We start from the raw sequence: 15,125 nt of genomic DNA on the forward strand, positions 1-15,125 counted from the left end.
TGGCTGGGCTAGCATGTATTGCCCATCATTCATTGCCCCTCGAGAAGGTGGTAGTGAGCTGCCTTCTTGAACCACTGCTGTCTATGTGCTGTAGGTAGACCCACAATGCCCTTAGGGAGGGAATTCCAGGATTCTGACCCAATATTTATCCTGTACTCAGTATCACAAGAAACAGATCATCTGGCATTATGGTGCTGCCATTTTGTGACAGGACATTTTCCTTCATTCTCATTGGCAGGAAAGCACTTTTGAATATCCGGAGGTCATGAGAGGTGGTAAATAAGTGGAAGTCTTTCTTTTAAAAGATCTGGTTGGAAATCGCTCCACTATCTGCTTGTTGGATACATAAATCCCCAGTCTGTATGAGATGTAATGTCACTGCTATTAGTCCTGTCATTGTTTCTGTCCCCTTATTAATGCTATTTTGACAGGTATATATAAATAATGATTAAAAACGTTTCCACTGGAGTGAAGATTTTTAATGAAGTAGTTTTGCTGTTATGAAGAGGATTCTTTTTCAATTTTCAAAGGAAATTAACCTTCAGTGTAATTTTATATCATTGCGGCAAGCCTGATAGTGCTTGGCTTGACAATGTTTTCTTACCACATTGGAGATCCTTTTGTTACTGAACAGCTTGATGGAGGTAGACTTTACACTGGGACATGAGTTGGGCTATTTAGCCCCTTAAGCTAGACAGTCATTCAGTTATATAATAGCTGAGCTGGGCCTCAGCTTTATTTACTTGGTTTAGCTCCAAATCCCTCTATACACTTATCGAACAAAAATCTGTCGATCTCAGTCAGCTCCAGATTTCCTGCTAGTTTTTTCTGTTTAAAAACAAGTTCTCTGATTCCACTCTTTGATGCTTTCATTACAGTTTAAGGCTATAGTTTTGCATGCCCCAAACAGCGACAATAATATGTTTGTATCAACCCTTCCCAATGATTTGAAACACCAGACGCGGTCACTCCTTTTAAACCCAAATTGAAAATGTGCTGACTAAAAGTTCTCCCGTTACAAAAGATCAATCAGAATGTTAAATCCATTCTACCTTTGGATCACATGCATTTGGATTTGGCTCCGTTCGTAACGCAACACTTGTCGCCTCCTCAACCCCCCAAAAAAGTCTTAGAAGTCGCAAATCACTTGCTTAAGCAATGTTCCCCCACCTTCAACAACAGTTTGCATTTTTATAGCATCTTTAACACATCATATTGTGTATTACTGAAAAACACACATTTTGTCAAGGCACTCTTCAGGCGATTTGCAAGAGTACCAATTCCAAAAGGAAACTAACATCTGTACTGCATGGGAGGAGAGTTCTGACTGGTTGGCAAGTGACTCTGATTGGACCTAGTGTTGTCATGGAGAAAATACCCATTGATGCAGATTGACAGTTAAAATAAAGCCAGGCTTTGTTTATGTTTTAAACCAGGCAGGTTGACTTGGCTTGGTTAGAACCATTCTATGCCAGTGTCTGTGTTCTACTTGAGACTCTTTCAACTCTACTTCCTCTTTCTATGTCAGTCTATTGGGGGCAGCATGGTTGCTCAGTGGTTAGCACTGCTACCTCACAGCACCAGGGACACGGGTTCGATTCCCAATTCGAGTGACTATCCGTGTGGACTTTGCATATTTCCCCTGTGTCTGTGTGAGTTTCCTACCACAGTCCAAAGATGTGAAAGTTAGGTGGGTTGGCCATGGTAAATTTCCCCATCATGTCCAGAGATGTGCAGGCTAGGTGAGTTAACCATGGGAACTGCAGAGGAGGGGTAGTGGGGAAGGGCCTGGGTATGATGCTCTTTAGAGGGTCAGTATGGACTCGATGGGAGAATGGCCTGCTCCCACGCTGTAGTATTCTATATCCTTCTGTTTCTTTCTCCCTCCAACACATAACGTGGCACAGTGGTTAGCACTGCTGCCTCACAGCGCCAGAGACCCGGGTTCAATTCCCGCCTCAGGCGGCTGACTGTGTGGAGTTTGCACTTTCTCCCCGTGTCTGCGTGGGTTTCCTCCGGGTGCTCCGGTTTCCTCCCACATTCCAAAAAATGTGCAGGTTAGGTGAATTGGCCAGGCTAAATTGACCCTAGTGTCAGGTAAGGGATAAATGTAGGGGTATGGGTGGGTTGCTCTTCGGCGGGTCGGTGTGGACCTGTTGGGCCGAAGGGCCTGTTTCCACACTGTAACGTAATCTAATCTAAAATAATCAGCTTCCCTTTAACTGCAGAGCTGAAAATGTGTTGCTGGAGAAGCGCAGCAGGTCAGGCAGCATCCAGGGAACAGGAGAATCGACGTTTCGGGCATAAGCCCTTCTTCAGGACACGAAACGTCGATTCTCCTGTTCCCTGGATGCTGCCTGACCTGCTGCGCTTCTCCAGCAACACATTTTCAGCTCTGATCTCCAGCATCTGCAGACCTCACTTTCTCCCTTTAACTGCATCCATGTTATGCACCTCAATTACTTTATGTTGCGCCAAAAGAGTTCATAAAAGATTTACAAGGATGTTGCCAGAGTTGGAGTGTTTGAGATATATAGAGAGGCTGAATAGAATGGGGCTATTTTCCCTGGAGCAATGGAGGCTGAGGGGTGATGTGAGACAGGTTTATAAAATCATGAGGGGCATGGATAGGGTAAATAGAAAAGATGTTTTCTCCAGGGTAGGAGAGTCCAAAACCAGAGGACATAGGTTTGAGGTGAGAAGGGAAATGTTTAAAAGAGCCAAAAGGGATAACTTTTTCATGCAGAAGGTCGTGCGTGTGTGGAATGAGCTGCTAGGTGAGGTAGCAGAGGCTGGTTTACAACATTTCAAAGGCATCTGGATGTGTACATAAACAGGAAGGGTTCAGAGGGATATAGGCCAAGTGCTGGCAAATGGGACCAGATTAGGTTAGGACATATGTTCGGCACAGACGAGTTGGACCAAGGGGTCTGTTTCCATGTTGTACATCTCTATGACTGTATGATTCTAGGTTGCACCATCCAACCAGTCTCTGGGGATAGACACTTTAGCTAAGTTGCCTCTTGGGTTTTTTTTAATAATTACGGTATGATGACAGCACCTATTTTTGGAGGTCCTCAGAAACAGAAACATTTTCTTAATGTTAATTCATCACGATGCCAGCTCCAGCTAAGTTTAAACATCCTTCACTACCTTTCTTTGAAGTTACAGTGCTTGCCCTTTTCTTGTATAGCTAGTATGTTAGCAGATTCCTGTTAAATCCAAGCGAATTTTGAGGTAAACTCTCTTGTCAGTGGTACCATTTTGCTTGTCCTCTATTAGATTAGATTAGATTAGATTACATTACAGTATGGAAACAGGCCCTTCGGCCCAACAAGTCCACACCGACCCGCCGAAGCGCAACCCACCCATATCCCTACATTTACCCCTATACGTAACACTACGGGCAATTTAGCATGGCCAATTCACCTGATCTGCACATTTTTGGACTGTGGGAGGAAACCGGAGCACCCGGAGGAAACCCATGCAGACACGGGGAGAACGTGCAAACTCCACACAGTTAGTCGCCTGAGGCGGGAATTGAACCCGGGTCTCTGGCGCTGTGAGGCAACAGTGCTAACCACTGTGCCACCGCGCCGCCCATCTGCTCTATCCCCCATTTCCAATCCAGTCTAATTCAATTTGGCAGTGCAGACTTGATGGACCAAATGGCCTCTTCTGTATTGCGTGATAATGACAACCTATGCTACCCCACCGTATCCCAAGGTCTGTAAATACTTGGAGAAATTGGAGTATAGGTCATGTTGCAGCTGTATAAAACGTTGGTTAGGCCACATTTGGAATATTGTGTACAATTCTGGTCCCTCTACTATTGGAAGAATGTTGTGAAATTTGAAAGGGTTCAGAATAGATTTACAAGAATGCTGCCAGAGTTGGAGGGTTTGAGCTATTGGGAGACGTTGAATAGACTGTTCTCCCTGGAGTGTTGGAGGCTGAGCGGTGACCTGATAGAGGTTTATAAAATCATGAGGGCATAGATAGTGTAAATAGACAAGGTCTTTTCCCCGGGATGGGGGAGTCCAGAATGAGAGGGCATAATTTTAGGGTAAGAGGGGAAAGATTTAAAAGAGACCTGAGGGGCGACCCTTTCACACAGAGGGTGGTGCATGTATGGAATGAGCTGCCAGAGGAAGTAGTGGAGGCTGGTACACTTACAACATTTAAAGGCATCTGGATGGGTAGATGAATAGGAAGTGTTCAGAGGGATATGGGCCGAGTGCTGGCAGGTGGGATTAGATCAGGTTAGGATATCTGGTCAGCATAGACGAGTTGAATCAAAGGGTCTGTTTCTGTGCTGTACAGCTCTGTGATTCTATGACTCCAAATTCTCACTTTATGGTGCCCCAAATGACCAATATTTTGAATGAGTTTATCGTCATTTCCCAGGAGACAGTCTGCTCTGACGTGTGATTTATTTCTTGCTGTCAATACTATGCTTATGGTCAAGATTAGAGTGGTGCTGGAAAGGCACAGCAGATCAGGCAGCATCCGAGAAGCAGGAGAATCGACTTTTCGGGCAAAAACCCTTCATCAGGAATAATGGAATTTGAACTTGATTTAAAAAGTCTGAAATTAAGAGTTTGATGGTGACCATGAATCCATTGTCGATTGTCAAAGAAAAAACCAGTCTGGTTGACTAACGTCCTTTAGGGAAGCAAACTGCCATCCTTACCCGGTCTGGCCTATACGTGACTCCAGACCTACAGCCATCTTAACTACCTTCTGGGAAAATTCAGGATGGGCGATAAATGATGGCCGAGCCACTGAAGTCCTCATCCCATGAATGAATAAAAAAATGCCACTGTTTAGTGAGTCAATACACTTTTCAAATCTTGACTCAACCAATTTTTAAGTTAAAAATAGCACAACGCCAGGTTATAGTCCAACAGGTTTATTCGAAAGTACAAGCTTATGGAACGGTGCTGCTTCATCAGGTAGCTAGTGATGGAGCAGCGCTGTGAAGGCTAGTGCTTCCAAATAAACCTGTTGGACTACAACCTGGTGTTGTGTGATTTTTAAGTTTGTCCGCCACAGTCCAACACTGGCACCTCCACATCGTGGCCAATTTTTAAGATCAGTGTTTCCTTGAATGCAGACTTGCTTCAAAGAGGCTAACAAACATTTTTGACAACTTATTTATTTCCCACAGCTGGATTCATTACCCATTTGTGACAAATAAATATTATCCAACTCATCCAAAATCATCAACCATTTATGACATGTAGCAGTCCTGTATGTTTTGAGAAACATCCAGTCATTGTACAATTCGCCCTCCCATTTATTTACTTCACAACTTGAAACATTTGATCACATTTATTATTGTCACATGTACCTCGGTACAGTGAAACATTTTATTTTGTGTGCAGTACTGGCAGATCACACCAGTGCATTAAGGTAATAGAACAGAGCGAGGGATACAACGTTACGGCTGCAGAGAGAGTTCACAAAGAGCGAGATCGACATTAAATTTAAAATTTGAGAGGTCCATTCAGAAGCCTAATAACAGCAGGTTTGAAGCTGTTCTTGAATCTATTGGTATGTGTGTTTAAGCTAACATGGCTCCTTTTATGATGTAGGAAATTAATCAGCCAATATTTTGTTTCAATCAGACCCCAGCTGAGGTTCCTCCACTTATTAAAGTTCCAGATCACACAGCCCAAATTGTCAAGCTCTTGGTAAGGCTAAATATATTGGCTCCCCTTTGGTATTCATTGAACAAATGCCATTCTGACTGCTTGGCATGAGTATTCCAGGCTGTGCCACACATGATGGGATATCGACCACACTCTCTTGTATTGGTTGAGCATCCCACTGCCTGGGCTCACACATAAAGTTTGTCGATATTACTGCAGTGGACACCCACAGGGAGTCATTTGTTGCAGCAGTTTCATAAAAGACATTAAGAAGCAAGAGGAACAATCATGCAATATTGGGAAAGAAGAAACAAAACAGAGTAGGAACTCTTAAGCTGACTTAAATTAGAAAGGCTGATGTTTGCTAAAGAAAGTTCTGCTTAAACATTGACAAAAAATGAAGCATTAGAAGGACCGAGGTACTTATTAATGGGTTGGAATAGGGCTTCAAACAGAGCACAAAGGGTCCAGCGGGGAAAGAAAGAATGAAGGTTAAGGGCTGGAGGCACTGAAAGATTTAGGTTACTGGTAAACTGGCGGGTTGCATTTTTCTAGTTTCTGTATTGGATTGGATGAGATGATATTGATTCAGTATAATAGATTTCGACCTCTTCTGCATCACTCACTAATCATCTCCCAGGTTTCTTTCCAGTGCCAACAGATTTGCTCATCCTTGTATGTAGTTAGCCTTCCTGCCTCTCTGGTCATTAACGTTCTTGTGTGGTGAGTTTAATAACTCATACACAACCCTGTTAGACTGTCTGATTCCCTCGTAGCAATGTACATGAAAACTGACCTGAGACTTAAACTTGTAACAATGTTGAATGCAACTTGCAAGCCTTTGGCAGACTGCGACATTTCACGTCTCTGCCTTTAATGGCACAAAGTCATGAAAGGTCCACTTAAAAACATAAGAAACAGAAGCCAAAGAAAATTACGACTGATGTTCGACTTCAAATCCATTTTCCCATTCTCTCACTGCCTGCCCTGATCCACTTAAAACCTAGCAATCTCAGGCTTTCTTAAGTAACATTCACACCCCACAAGATGTAGGTCTTTATCTTTTAAAATTCACTCATGAGATGTGGGTATATTGTTCTTGCTTCATTGCCCCTGAGAAGCTGGTTATAGGCTGCCTTCTTGACACGTGACCTCCATGACTTTGTAGGTAGGCCCAGAATGCTATTAGGGATGGAGGAGTCTTCTTCAACAAGAGAGAATCTAATCATTATCTTTTGACATTGCTGTCACTGAGTTCTCCAATATGAATGCTCTGGGGCTTACCACTGCCCAGGATCTGAACTGGACTCACCACAAAAACACTGTGACTGCAAGAGCAGGTCAGAGGCTAGGAATCCTGCAATGAGTAACTCACTTCCTGACTTCCTGACAAGGAATACTTGCCTGGTTGAGTACAGCTCTAATGACACTCAAGAAGCTTAACACCATCCAGGGTAAAGCAGCCCAAGCGATTGACACTGCATCCACAAACAAGCATTCCCTCCACCATCAATATCTCGAGGAGAAGCCAAGTGTGTTCTACCATAATTAACCAAAAATCCTTAGGCAGCATCTTCCAAAACCCATGAGCACTTCCATGAGGAAATCAAGGGCAGCAGATACATGGGAGCATTACCACCTGCAAGATCCCATCCAAGTCACTCATCCTGACTTGGAATTTTATCACAATTCCTTCAGTGTCACTGGGTCAAAAGTTTGGAACACTTGGCTCACGAACACTTGGCTACTTTAAACATTATGAGAAAGTGACCACTGTAGATGCTGGAGATCAGAGTCTAAGAGTGTGGCTCAGTTGCTACCTGACATGCTGTGCTTTTCCAGTGACAAACACTTCAACTATTTTAAGCATTACCTTGATCTCATTCTTTCCGATGAACCTTTACTCAGTAAGTAAGTTGGAAAGACTCATGATACTGGGATTTTCCTTAGAGCAGGCAAGTTTAAAGGAACAAACAGCAGAGGTTTCTAAATCACAGACAGTTTAGAAAGAGTGGAGAGGGAGAAATTATTACAGATGGGAGTCTCTGACACTAATTGAAGATAATAGGCAAAAGAACAGCTGATGAGGAGACATTTACTTAAAGCAGTGTTTTGGAAAGAACCAGCTGAAATGGGTGGTGGAAGCAGATTTAATGGGAACTGTCAAAAGTAATTAGATAAATACTTGAAAAGGAGAAAATTTCAGAGTTCTGGGAAAAGAGCAGAGGAGTGTGGGAATAATTTAGTAGGCTTTTCCAAGTGTTGATACAGATTCATTGGCTAAATGGCTCCTGCTGTGTTCTGAGTGCTTATGTCATCAGGTTTATTAAGAAAGCAAATATAGAATGCTTTACAAGCTCAGATATTGGCTCAGCTATAAACTCACAGCTACAACTTTGATGGCATGTTTCTCTTTGTACATTGGGAATACAAATGCCATCAAAGCCAAGCCTGGCGTGAGCCAATGCATTCAAAAACAGAACATGCTGCAAACATAGCACAGGCTAGTCAGCTCTGTTAAAAGATGGGCAAAATTGCTGAGCTCGGCGATATTAAAAATTCTCATCCTAAGGTACAAATCCCCCACCTCTTCCATTAGTCTGTCCATCCAGAACCTCTGAAGATCTGTGACCACCATTAAGCTAACAAAACTCAGAGGTCTGTGCATTCCTCCAACCCTGGCCTTTGCACGTCCTCACATTTCAATTCGTCACCAGATAACATCAACTCACAGAGAAGGAGGCTATTTGGCCTCTTGTATTCATGTCAGCTCTTTAAAAATAAGTAGTCCCACTATCCCTTGCTACTTCCCCAGACCCTCGCAGTTTCCTCCTTTCCAAGTATTTATTGCATTACTTTTGAAAGTTCTAATGAAATGCACTTCCAATGCCCATTCAGGCAGTTCTTCCGAAGCCATAACAACTGAGTTGCAAATGTGACCGCCCACTTCCAACTGTATTATCTGTGCACAGCCCAGACTACCACGGAAGCCAACCTTATCTATGGACTCCACTTACACTTCTTGTTGCCATGGAAAGGCTGCCAACATCATCAAAGACCCTTCCCAACCCGGTAACACTCACTTCCAATCTCTTCCGTCAAGCAGAAGATACAGAAACTTGAACACACGCACCAACAGATTCAAGAACAGCTTCTTCCCTGCCATTATTAGACCGATGAATGGACTCTCTATAATTTCAAATAATGTTGATTGTGTTCATGTTGATCTTGCTTTGCACACCTCCTGTGCTGTGTGCCTGTGTACCTGTGTACCTTGCTCTGTCTAAACACTACATGATCTGTACGCTCTTGTCTGCTATGATCTGCCTATACTGCTCACAAAACAAAATTTTTCACTGTACTTAAATACATGGGACAACAATACCTCAAATCTAATACAATATGGACAGGGAATGTTTGCGCTTAGACGAGCTTTGAACTTGGCTGGCCTTTAATTGTTCATTTACGTGTGGAGGGTGGGCTGCCCATTGTATCGAATTTGATGTCCACCCACCTTCCGTATTGTGGGGCTAATTTCGGAAATGGATGAGAAGCTGATAGGCTGTACGCCAAAACTATTTTACCTCACCCACTGAAAATATGCGCAACTGGCACATGTAATATCCAGCCTGTGACCTTAACTCTATAAAACACACAAAATAAATTAGGATAGGTCAATTTTTGTCTGATGTCACCTTTGTGAAGTACCTCAGGATGCTTTGGGCATGTTAAAGATGTTAATTTAATGCAAGTTCTTCATATTGAAGAAACCCTGTTCTCAGCATTCATTGGATCTCTCAAGGTGGCTCGGTGGTTAGTACTGCTGCCTCACAGTGCCAGGGACCCAAGTTTGATTCCAGCCTCGGGTGACTGTCTGTGTGGAGTTTGCACATTCTCTCTGTGTTTGTGTGGGTTTCCTCCCACAATCCAAAGATGTGCAGGTTAGGTGGATTAGATTAGATTCCCTACAGTATGGAAACAGGCCCTTCGGCCCAACAAATCCACACCGACCCTCCGAAGAGCCACCCACCCAGACCCATTCCCCTACATTCACCCCTGACTAATACGGGCAAGTTAGAATGGTCAATTCACCTAACTTGCACATCTTTGGACTGTGGGAGGAAACCGGAGCACCCGGAGGAAACCCACACAGACACAGGGAGAATGTGCAAACTCCACACAGACAGTTGCCTGTTCGGGAATTGAACCCGGGTCTCTGGCGCTGTGAGGCAGCAGTGCTAACCACTGTGCCACCATGCCGCCCTTATTTCTGGATTATTGTTGTATTTATGGCAGGATTTGAACTCAGGACCCCAGAACGTGACCTGGGTCTCTGGATTAATAGACCAGCGATAATGCCATTGCCTCGTGTGTGTAAATAAAAGACCCCAAGAAGAACTAAGAATTGGAGCAGTTTAGCATATGACCATCCTTGCTGAGTTATGGGCTTTGAATCTCATCCAATGGCCTCCCTTTGTCTCAGAAGTGGAGAGGTAAGTGGGCAAGTTATGTATTGATTCCTCAGAAAAACATGCAATTACCAACTTCTCTTTTTTTTTAAATTCAGCCTATTGAAACATTGCAAAAAACACCACTATCTGGAAAAGCAAGGTGAAATGTTTGTTACCTTGGTAACTGGCCTGCTGGAAAGGCTGCTGGACTACAGGACTGTAATGAATGATGAAAACCAGGCCCACAGCATGAGCTGCACCGTAAACCTGTTGGTAAGTGACTAAACACATTGTTGAGTTAAATCTGAATCAGCACTCTTCAGCTGAAAGGCTTTCATAGTGAGGAAGGAAGTTACTTGTCTGCACAGTACTTACACAAGAGATTGCTCTTTAAAGATATAGTTACTGCATCACAAGATAGCTACAGATAAAAGTAATCAATTTGCCATCTTTGGAATATGCCAAAATACTGGATTAGTCATTCGGTAAACTTGACAATGATCTGGAGATATGTATTCAAATCTCAGCAAAGCAACTAGGGATTTAAATTCTGTAGCACTTTCGAAAGACTGTAATGTTTCACTTTTAGCTTATTTCTTTATTTTTAACGCTAGGAATTACTATAATGTTCCCTTTTAATTTTTTAGTTTCTTTCTACCTGGTTCTTATGATTCTGTACCAAGGTACTTGTATCTAAGATGGGGCTTTGTGTGGCGACATGATACACTTTTCACTATACTTCAGTACTTTTGTACTTGAGTATACATGACAATAAAAATCTAAATCTAAATAAATCAGTTTTTATTCTCCTGACATCCTTGCTTCTGCGGAAGAGGCAGACAAACCCCTTTCTTCAGTGAACTAAAGACGCCATTCCGTGAGACACAGGTTCTTCCACAAGTGCTGCACATGAGGCTGACAAATGTTCGGCACAACATCATGGGCCGAAGGGCCTGTTCTGTGCTGTATTGTTCTATGTTCTAAGTCTTGGTGCGGGCTTGACATTGGATTTGCTGTTGTTCATTTGTTGCCAAGCCTCTGTAGCCACTAGTCATCATGGTGACTCACTCTGACCCCATCAGCTGATGATCTCACAGGCAGCAATCAATCTTTAGGACCTTTATGTCCTTGCAAACCTCCTGAAAGCAGAGCTTATCGTTGTTCTGAAACTGGACAAAACATCATATAAAGAATTTCAGGGAGCACTAGGATGGAATACGGTACTCTTAATGGTTCCAAAATCTCCTTCATCTTAAGTACAGGAATGATGGTAGAGACTTCAACCCCATATTTAGAAATCACTTGGATTTGCATATAAAGTCATGGAACTGACTGGAAAGTGGGACTTACTTCGACTGATACATGACTGGCCTTCGCTGAGCTCTTAATATTGCTTCCAAGTCTTTATATTTGATACCTGATTTGTAAAATGTTGAAATTTAACATTTTGTCTTTTTATTTCGGAACACCAAGACCTAAATTTGATTTGCTTTGATTTTATTATTGTCACATACTGAGGTACAGTGAAAAATATTGCGTTATGGGCTGACCAAGCAAATCATACCTTACATGAGTACATCAGGGTAATAGAACAGAATGTAGAATATAATGTTACAGCTCCAGAGAAAGATCAGTTCTGATATATGAGATGTCCATTCATAAGTCTGATAATAGCTGGGAAGAAGCTGTTCTTGAATCTGTTGGTACATGGTTTCAAATTTTTGTATCTTCTGCCCGATGGAAGAGGATGGAAGAGAAAGTAGGCAGGGAGGGGTCATTTCCTACTGCCTTGGGAGTAATCAATGTAGATAGAACCAGGGGATGGAAGGCTGGTTTACCTGATGAACTGGGCTGTGTTCACAACTCTTTGTAATTTCTCGCGATTTTGGGCAGAGCAGTTCCCATACCAAGCCATGATGTATGTGGATAGGATGCTTTCTATGGTGCACCTACAAAAGTTGGTAAGAGTCATTGTGGACATGCTGAATTTCCTTAGCCTCCTGAGGAAGTAGAGGTGTTGTGTGTTTTCTTGATGTAGCAGTAGTGGCATTGCCACTTGAAGAATTCCTTTTTGCCTAAATTAGCAAATCCCTTTATTTATATTAGAATAGTAAACAGTTTAGTTTGCTGCAGGATTCCCTCTTCCAGGACACTGCCTGCTGAATCATTTATTTTTGCCAACCATTAATAAAACAGTTTAGGTTGGATGAATCACCCTGACATTTATTGCTTATTATCATATTTGTTCTGTGAGCCTTTTTCTAATTACAATTAAAAATGATTCATTTTAAATATTTAGCTGAAGTTTGTGCTCATTAAGTTGAGACATGCCAATGGTAAGGAGTGGAAAGAGAGGGAGAAAGGGGGAGAGAAAGATTAAGAACAAAGAACAAAGAAAATTACAGCACAAAGACAGGCCCTTTGCCCTCCAAGCCTGTGGTGATCCAAATCCTTTATCCAAACCTTTTGCCTATTTTCTATAGGTCTGTATCCCTCTGCTCCCTGCCCATTCATGTATCTGTCTAGGTACATCTTAAGTAACGCTATCATGCCCACCGCTACCACCTCCGCTAGCAACACGTAAAGAACTTTCCATATATATCTCCCTTAAACTTTACCCCTCTCACCTTGAACTTGTGACCCCTAGTAATTGAGTCCCCCACTCTGGGAAAAACCTTCTTGCTATCCACCTGTCTATACCTCTCATGATTTTGTAGACTTCAATCAGGTTCCCTCCTCAACCATTGTCTTTCTAATAAAAATAATCCTAATCTACTCAACCTTTCTTCATAGCTAGTGCCCTCCATACCAGGCAACATCCTGGTGAACCTCCTCTGCACTGTCTCCAAAGTTTCCACATCCTTTTGGTAATGTGGTGACCAGAACTGTATGTAGCGACGCAGTTAACAATAACACCTCCATGGCAATATTTAACATTCCTGGATCACATGATTCCAAAAAAGAGTAAATGAACTCTGAAACAAGAGCAAAAACTTCCAGATCAGTTCGTTTCTGTGAAGGGAAAAAATGTCACAGCAACACTTTTTGAGATCGAGGAGGGAATGGATTCTTCTGTTTGAAGAATTGGATCCTTTCCTGGAATGTTGGCAAGGCCAGCATTTGTTGCCCATCCCTAATTACCCTTGAACTGAGTGGCTGGCTGAGCCATGTCAATGGACACGAAAGAGTCAACCACATGGGTGGTGATTTGGAGACTCGTAGAATGCACCAGGTGAAGAAGGTGGATTTCCATCCCTAAAGAGCAGTGGGAAAATACACAAGGAGTTTTCAACAACTGATGATATTTTCAGATCACCATTACCACCAGAAGGTTTTCTAATCACAGGTTAGATGGATTGGCCATGCTAAATTGCTGGAAGTGTCCAGGGATGTGCAAGTTAAGTGGATTAGCCATGGAAATGCAGGGATACAGGGATAGTGTAGGGGTGTGTGTCTGGGTGGGCTGCTCTACAAAGGGACTCAATGGATTGAGTGGCCTGCTTCCACATTGTCAGGATCCTATGATAATCCTGACTCTTATGAAATGAAGTGATATCCTGACAGTTTCCCAGCAATGATTTGAGCCTGGTATTATTGTCGATGCTCGTATTAATAATTCCATTGTTATGACCATTACCTTGAGGAGTTAAACACTTACTATAGGAAAGAGGTTGCGAAGTCTGAAAAGGTTCAGAAATGATTTACAAGGATGTTGCCATGGTTGGAGAGTTTAAGTTATAGGGACAGGCTGAATAAACTGGGGCTATTTTCGCTGGAGCACTGGAGACTGAGCGGTGATTTTATAAAATCATGAGGGGCATAAGATAGGGTGAATAGACAAGGTCTTTTCCCAGGATAGGAGTCCAAAGCCAGAGAGCAGAGGCTTTATGTGAAAGGGGAAAGATTTAAAATAGACCTAAGTGGGCACACAGAGGCTGGTGTGTGTCAGAGGAAGTTGTGGAGGCTGATACAATTGCAACATTTAAAAAGACATATGGATGGGTGCATGAACAGGAAGGTTTTAGAGGGATAAGGGCCAAATGCCAGCAAATGGGACGAGATATCTGGTCAGCATGGACAAGTTAGACCAAAGAGTCTGTTTCTGTGTTGTACAGCTCGATGGTTGATCTCTATCAACTCTTGACATGATTCCAGATTCATTTAACACCCTCACTCAAGAAAAGTCTATGAAGGAAAGGATTCTGGCTAATCCAAGATGGAGGATGGGAAAAATTTCTGGCTATAAGAGCTGCTCCTTTTTTTGAGGTATTTTAGTTGTTGGAGGTGATTTCCTCGAATTCCAGGAGCAGCAATTACTGTTTTATATGCTGTTGCATTGTTTTGGAACTTTGAAAAAAAAAGTCAAAACAACAGCAGTTTTAAAAGGGAGAAGAGCAGACAAAGGAAGCACATGGTGAGGACAGTGCAGGAGAGAGAGAGAGAGAGAGAACCTGCACAGTTACTGCCTTTGCTGTTTTTGAATTCGTGTGTCGCTGGACATCGGAGTGCATCTGGGAAAATTAACAAACAGTGAATTTCACAACTAACCTTGGAGGAACTGGCTTGGACGAAGTTCACAACACAGAATAAGTTAATTGTTGTTTTAAGTACAAGATTGGGTTGGGATATCTGGTTGGCAAGGACAGGTTGGATCGAAGGGTCTATTTCCATGCTGTACATCTCTATGACTCTATGACTCTATAAGTCTGTCCAAGAGAAAGGCTGTATTAGTGAGTACAGCGGACTCTTTCTTGATTATATGTTTTTGGAGATAAGTCTCTTGATTAAACTTAAAATATCAGCCATAGCTCTTAATTTAACCTGGTGCAGTGTTTTGTAGAGGAATAAAACGGTGTTATTTTCTGGGTCTGTAGATTGTGAAGGGTTGTTTTCAGACTGGAGGCCTGTGACCAGTGGAGTGCCACAAGGAACAGTGCTGGGTCCTCTACTTTTTGTCATTTACATAAATGATTTGGATGCGAGCATAAGAGGTACAGTTAGTAAGTTTGCAGATGACACC

At 42.6% G+C, this 15,125-nt stretch overlaps 1 protein-coding gene across 2 annotated transcripts in view; it reads left to right on the forward strand.

Annotated features, from left to right (window-relative positions):
* The window catches only part of LOC122553785 (dedicator of cytokinesis protein 2-like), a 1,246,386-nt gene that overhangs the window by 998,230 nt on the left and 233,031 nt on the right, over positions 1 to 15,125 (forward strand). For both annotated transcript variants that reach the window (XM_087991733.1, XM_043698147.2), the window contains exon 35: positions 10,222 to 10,378. In XM_087991733.1, coding sequence (XP_087847859.1) covers positions 10,222 to 10,378 — 157 coding nt within the window. The remainder of the gene's footprint in view (positions 1 to 10,221; positions 10,379 to 15,125) is intronic.

This window comes from Chiloscyllium plagiosum, unplaced genomic scaffold, assembly GCF_037043375.1.
Source record: "Chiloscyllium plagiosum isolate Xiang-an unplaced genomic scaffold, Cpla_swu_hap1 HiC_scaffold_1, whole genome shotgun sequence".
NCBI classification, from domain to species: domain Eukaryota; kingdom Metazoa; phylum Chordata; class Chondrichthyes; order Orectolobiformes; family Hemiscylliidae; genus Chiloscyllium; species Chiloscyllium plagiosum.